Here is a 6,000-nt window from a genome sequence, read left to right on the forward strand (position 1 = left end):
TTTAAAAATGTTTTCCCATCTTATGATTTAATAGTATTTAGCTATATATGTGTGTGTATATATATATATATATATATATATATATATATATATATATAAGCTGATAGTGTAAATCCACATTTCAATACACAAATATCAAGCTTTATAATAATTTTACATGTCTTTCCCCCCTTTTTTTTAAGAGATGAAAAGGCAGAGATCAATACAGGAAGATACAAAGAAAGGAAATGAGGAGAAGACAGCGATAACTGAAACTCAGAGGAAGCCATCAGAAGATGAAGTGCTTAATGTATATTAATTTTTTGTGTGGTTTCATGATTGCTGATAATTCCAAACTGTATGTGGAAATAGTGCCTTTATTTGTTAAAATGAGATGTTAGGTTTTTTAAGATGTCAATCTCCAGTGCATTCAAAGCAGAGTGAGAGGGGTGCACTGTTGAATTAGTCTGCAGTGTGGTGATAATTGTCAGATAAAAAAAAATGAATTTTTCAGAGTTCCACAGCCCCAGCTTCCTTGAGACATTTCCATCAGGGCACTTCCCATAAAGAGATTCCAGTATTGATCTACCAGGAGGATTTTAATTATTACAATAGCAGATACCGCAGAGCTGCAGTTAGAGGGAAAAGTCACATGAGACCTGCTAGAATTTCTCAGCCAACCCATTTTGTTGGCTTGGGTTAATGGGTGTTCAACCTTTCCATTATCCAGATCAGCCGTGAATTACTAGCTGAATGATGTTTGCATTAATATAATATATATGGTAATTTCTTCACTTAATTAACGGGGAGGTTCAGCTCAGTAGGGGTATGGGCTGATCATGTGTAAAATTGATTTGTGAGGGAAATATTTGATAGACCGCAGGGAGAAAGCTGCTTTTGATGGACAGCTGCGGGACAGAAGCAGGAAGAACAAGTTTTAACTTGAATTTTTGTCTGGAAGCATAGCTCTCTAAGAGCGGTGCTACTTTTTTATTATCTGTAGTTTGTGTAAATATTTTCATTGTTTTTACTGTTAAAATGGTCTTTGCTGGATTTTTAAATCCTTATAAGTGCACTCAGAATTACAGACTACAAATTAGGTCCTTAAAAACTTCTCATTTGTAAGTTGTACTAAGACAGGTTTTAGTACACAGAACAGCTCACTCATATATCGAGATGGAATATTTGGTATAATTTGTAAGTTGCAGAATACTTGAGTATACTGTATACTCACACTAAAGAAATCTGGTAATAAACTTTGTGACTGTTTTTAACTGAGCCAGTCTGTAAAAACAATGAAGTTTATATGTTGCTTATCATTTCTGCTTCCTTTTATCTTTCTTACTCATGTTGTCTTTACAGACTATGTTTGTTTTGCCCCTTTGTATGGGAATGAAAAAAGGAAAGTCCTTTTTGGAAATGCTCTGCTATACGGCAGATAGGTTATTCCAGATTTTAAAGTTACCATTTACATTTATTCTGTTATGATTTTGTTATATTTCATATTGAGATGGGAGAATATCCATTTTTATGGATCTTTAAAAAAAAATACAGTAACTTATTTGATCACACTATACTGAAAAATTATCAGTTTTATGATTTCCTAAAATACATTTGATCTTTAAGTTTGTCAACCACCAAAATCAATTTAACAGTAAGCTGATATAGAGTTCACATGTGAATTTACCAGTTCCAAAGATAGATAAGTCATATGTATGGTTAGATGTGTTTATTGATCATGGTGATTCCAGAATATGCTCATAAATAACATAATTCTTGATTTTGTTTCTTGTTTAAGGACGACCCAAAGATAATTCCTCATGGCTTCTTAGAGATTAATATGCTTCTAGGTAGGGAAGGGATTTGATAGAAGAGATTGTTCATATTTGTTTCTCTGAATACATAATGTTATAAATTCTGATGCTAGTAATGGTGGTAGTGAAAGTAATCACTGAAGCATTTCTTCAGTATTCCTCAGCTACTTGGGAAACTTAGCTCTGGAAATGTCACAAGGTAAACAGGTATTACAAAGGGAGCCATAATTAATCTCTTTGTAACTCTACCACAAGTAATAACCCTACCCCCTAATGATTTAAATGAGTAATATGAAAATAAAAATTAAGACTCTATTGGTACTTTATAATAGAACTGCTACTTCAAATAAAACTTCTAAGGATAATTTTTTAAACATGGATGATTGTAAAAAGTAACATTTCAAATTGAAATCCAAATTTGGTTAGATGGGAGATTAACCAAATCAGTGCACTAGTTGCATTAGATCCTTGCAGCAAGGTTTGAAACCACCTGTCAAGTTAGAATTCGCAGCTACAATAATTAGTGATACATCAACAGAACGACATGTTAAAGTACAGCAGCCAGCTGGAGGGAAAACTGGAGATATTAGAAACTTCTTTTTTATAATTTTTAAATAGCATTTTAAATAGTATATTTACTATGACAGCAAGAAATGTATCTCTTTAATTTTGTATTTTTGTAAGAATAAGTCTGTGTTTTTCAGGATAGATACTTTAAGAATCATTTCCTTAGTAAGGCTCCATTTTTGCATATTGCACATTTGAATGAAATGTGTCATTGGTGTTTGTTTTGACAGTCACCAAGAGGAAAATTGTCTTCTATCGTCGTCCATGCTTAAATAACTCTGACTTTAAGGAGAATTTTTTTCTCTGCATTAACTTTTTAAATATGGCAAATCTGGGTGTTAAATTATAAATATAATACTAAACAGCTGAGATTTTCTCTATTTGCAAAAGTTTTGCTATACATAGCATTTATGAAAATTTCTTGAATCACAGGGAGTTGCTTTTTCATACTAAGGGTGATACTAACGGTGTTATTTGGTTCTCTAGGTAAGTGCTTTACTAAGTGTTTGTAGAAAGGAAAAATGCAACTTACAAGTGATTTTTTTTTTCCTTCCTGTTTGTTCTCGTTAACAGAAAGGGTTCAAAGACACCAGTCAGTATGTTGTAGGAGAATTGGCAGCACTAGAGAATGAGCAAAAGCAAATTGACACCCGTGCCGCGCTGGTGGAGAAGCGCCTTCGCTATCTCATGGACACAGGTACGGTGCCCAATTACACTGTAAACAGTTTTGGCAAATTGAGCGTTCACAAACTCTTATAGAGTTTTGGAAGTGTGAATCTTTGAAGCCTGAATGTTCAGCAGAACTGCCTTGAAAATAAAAAGGCTGCGATTTGCAGCCACCTCTCTGGGCCCTGGTGATAAGAGTGCCTTCATGGGAAGTGATAACTCGCCCTGATACCGTGTGAGCCAGCACTATTGAACAGTGTGCTCATCCATGCAGAGTTGGAATACACATCTGTGCCTCATTGATATGCCACTGCTTAAAAAAAAAGTAAGATCTTCACTGTTCTACTGATTCATTGGGAAAAAAAAAAGATTTGGCCAGCTAAAGCCATGTACTGCATGAAACAGAGCACTATGCATAGGGGACGGCTCCATGGACTAGATCACTGAAATTTGAGAATACTATCTGGTTACTGATGCTCCACAGTTGTTTTTTTTTTTTTTCCAAGAGAACAGGTTTTTAAAAGTCTGTAATAGTTTGTGTCACAGTTGCATTTGAAAGGATTAAAGTATATGGGAAGGTTTATAAAAATGGGTTAGAGCAGCAAGTTAGCTCCTAACCAGAGGGTAGATTGCCATTTAATGCTGATTGCCAATAGTGATTGTATAGATCTAAGTGCAGAGTGAGCTACTGGGGAAAAAAAACAGTGTATGTGTATATTTTAAAGGAATGTATGTATTTGTTTAAAATGCTGCTCCTACAAGAAGCGTAAAAATGAGAAATAAATTCAGATTTTTATACCAAATTAAAAGTAAATTATATTAAGAAAAAAATGTCAAAACATAAAGTAGAACATTCATTCCTTTAATATAAGTAATTTTTTACTTTTATTAGCCGTGTTAAAGTAGACTAGTAAAATGATGGTAGTAGATTAGAATTGGAAAGCTTTCCTGAACTTTTTCTTCTCTATTTGCCAAAAATATATTTACAATTAAAAAACTCCTCCAAAAATAAGCATTTATATGGGACATTTGAAAATGCCTACATTAGTGAAATCAGAACATATTAGAACAGGAAGAGACCTTTGGCTTTATCTGGCCCAGTGGGTTTCAAACTGTGTTCTGTGGAGCCCTTCAGAGGCATCTCGGGGCTGTCAGGACAATAAGAGAGCAGAAAGCAGACAGGCGTCTGGATTTCCTACCTTACTTCAAACAGAGCAGCTCTGAGTTTATTTATTCAAAATAGCAGACTTCTTGGAAGAGTTCATTTAAAGAAAAGGTTCTACTGCTTAAAATTTAAAACCAGAAAAAACAAAACAAACAAACAAAAAAAGACCTTGTCTTTTGAACACTATATTGCCCAACCTTCTCATTGTACAGAGGAGACAGAGTTACAGGGAAAGCTCAAGTCACATAGATCAGTAAGTGCCCGACCTTGGACTGGAATTCAGGTCACCAGAACCCTATCATACAGGATCCTTCCCATTATACTAGATTACCTAGAACATATTTGTTGTTGCCTTAACAACTTATATGTATGCTCAGTCTTGTACATTCATGTGAATTCAACAAGTATCCCATAAACTAATATATTGTTTCATATTTGCATTTTCCCTTCGGTTTCTAGGGGATTTTGAAAATATTAGTTATGTTAACTATATAAAAATGTAAATACTAGGTAGTATAATTTCTGTATACATTTTAAAATTATTACCTTTAAATATTTTGAAGAGACTAATTTTTTTAAACAAATTCTTTCAACACCTTTCCTCATTGTATTGGATAAATTAGATGTTACTATACAAGAAGCCTTGTGCCACTAGAAAAAAAAGCTACAAATTTGGTTTCCTTCCCTTTTTTCAAACTTGGAGCCTGATTTATTGAAGGTTCTAACCAAAACAGACTGAAATTCTCCTTCCCATGCCACATATTACCGCTGAAGCTTTGAAGTGGCCCCATTTCACCTATAGATCATTTATAATCTGAAAGATAGTCATGGACTACAGATTGATTCTAGCATCCCTTTGGGGCTTTATATTGCTTGGTGCACAAGACAGAATCTGATCTAGACTGGGTTGGCTACTGCACATTCAGACTGAAATTGCCTTTGTTCCCCAGCTTGGTAAGCTCCAGCAATTACCCTGGACTATACTGAACCTCTTCCAGACCAAATAATTGTTTCTCAAGATTTGCCTAAAGCCTAGTTAGCATCTGAAGTAAGAGATAAGGTGTTAGAAAGAGAAAGTATATATTCATCCTTTTCCTTTTTGGGGTTCCAATGCTTCCAACTTTCCATTTATTATAGCAATTAGTACTTTTTCCCTGACATATTAGTTTGCTATGCCGTTTCTGAATCTCAGCCTCAGAATTAAGCAGAGCAGATGGTACCATATTCCTTACATGATGAAACTGAGGCTCAGAGAGGGAAATGACTCATTTAAGAAGGCCTGAGTAGTAATGGCCGAGTTAAGGCTTAAACTGGACTTTTTGGGTTTTCTAGCTCTTAAGTCAGTCCTCTTTTCCCACCATATGTTCTTTACAGAACAAAACATACTTTATCTGCTACTTCAAGTTTTATATACTTCTAGATACTGAGCATATTTCTTTATTGATTTGAAGCTCACGTATCACAAAATTGACCATTTTAAAGCATACAATTCAGTAACATTTAATACATTCACAGTGTTATACAATCACTACAATTTCCAGAAGTTTTCATCAGCCTAAACAGAAAGTCTGTGCTCATTCAACAATAATTTCCCATTTTCTCCTCTTGTAATCCCCCTGGAATCTCTAATCTGCATTCTGTCTCTAGAAATGTGCTTTATTCTAGATATTTCATATAAGTGGAATCAAATAGTAGTCATCCTTTAGTGTCTGGCTTCATTGAATTTACATAATGTTTTCAGGCTTCATGCATATTATAACATATACCACTACTTCATTCCTTTTTGTGGTTGAATAATATTGCATTGTA

General features: G+C 34.3%; 1 protein-coding gene across 14 annotated transcripts in view; it reads left to right on the plus strand.

The window, feature by feature from the left end:
- Positions 1 to 6,000, plus strand: part of EHBP1 (EH domain binding protein 1) — a 357,708-nt gene that overhangs the window by 310,780 nt on the left and 40,928 nt on the right. For all 14 annotated transcript variants that reach the window (XM_027072361.2, XM_027072364.2, XM_053200656.1 and 11 more), the window contains 2 exons: positions 183 to 289; positions 2,934 to 3,057. In XM_027072361.2, the coding sequence (XP_026928162.1) occupies positions 183 to 289; positions 2,934 to 3,057 (231 nt within the window). The remainder of the gene's footprint in view (positions 1 to 182; positions 290 to 2,933; positions 3,058 to 6,000) is intronic.

Source organism: Acinonyx jubatus, chromosome A3, assembly GCF_027475565.1.
Source record: "Acinonyx jubatus isolate Ajub_Pintada_27869175 chromosome A3, VMU_Ajub_asm_v1.0, whole genome shotgun sequence".
In the NCBI taxonomy this organism is placed as follows: Eukaryota; Metazoa; Chordata; class Mammalia; order Carnivora; family Felidae; genus Acinonyx; species Acinonyx jubatus.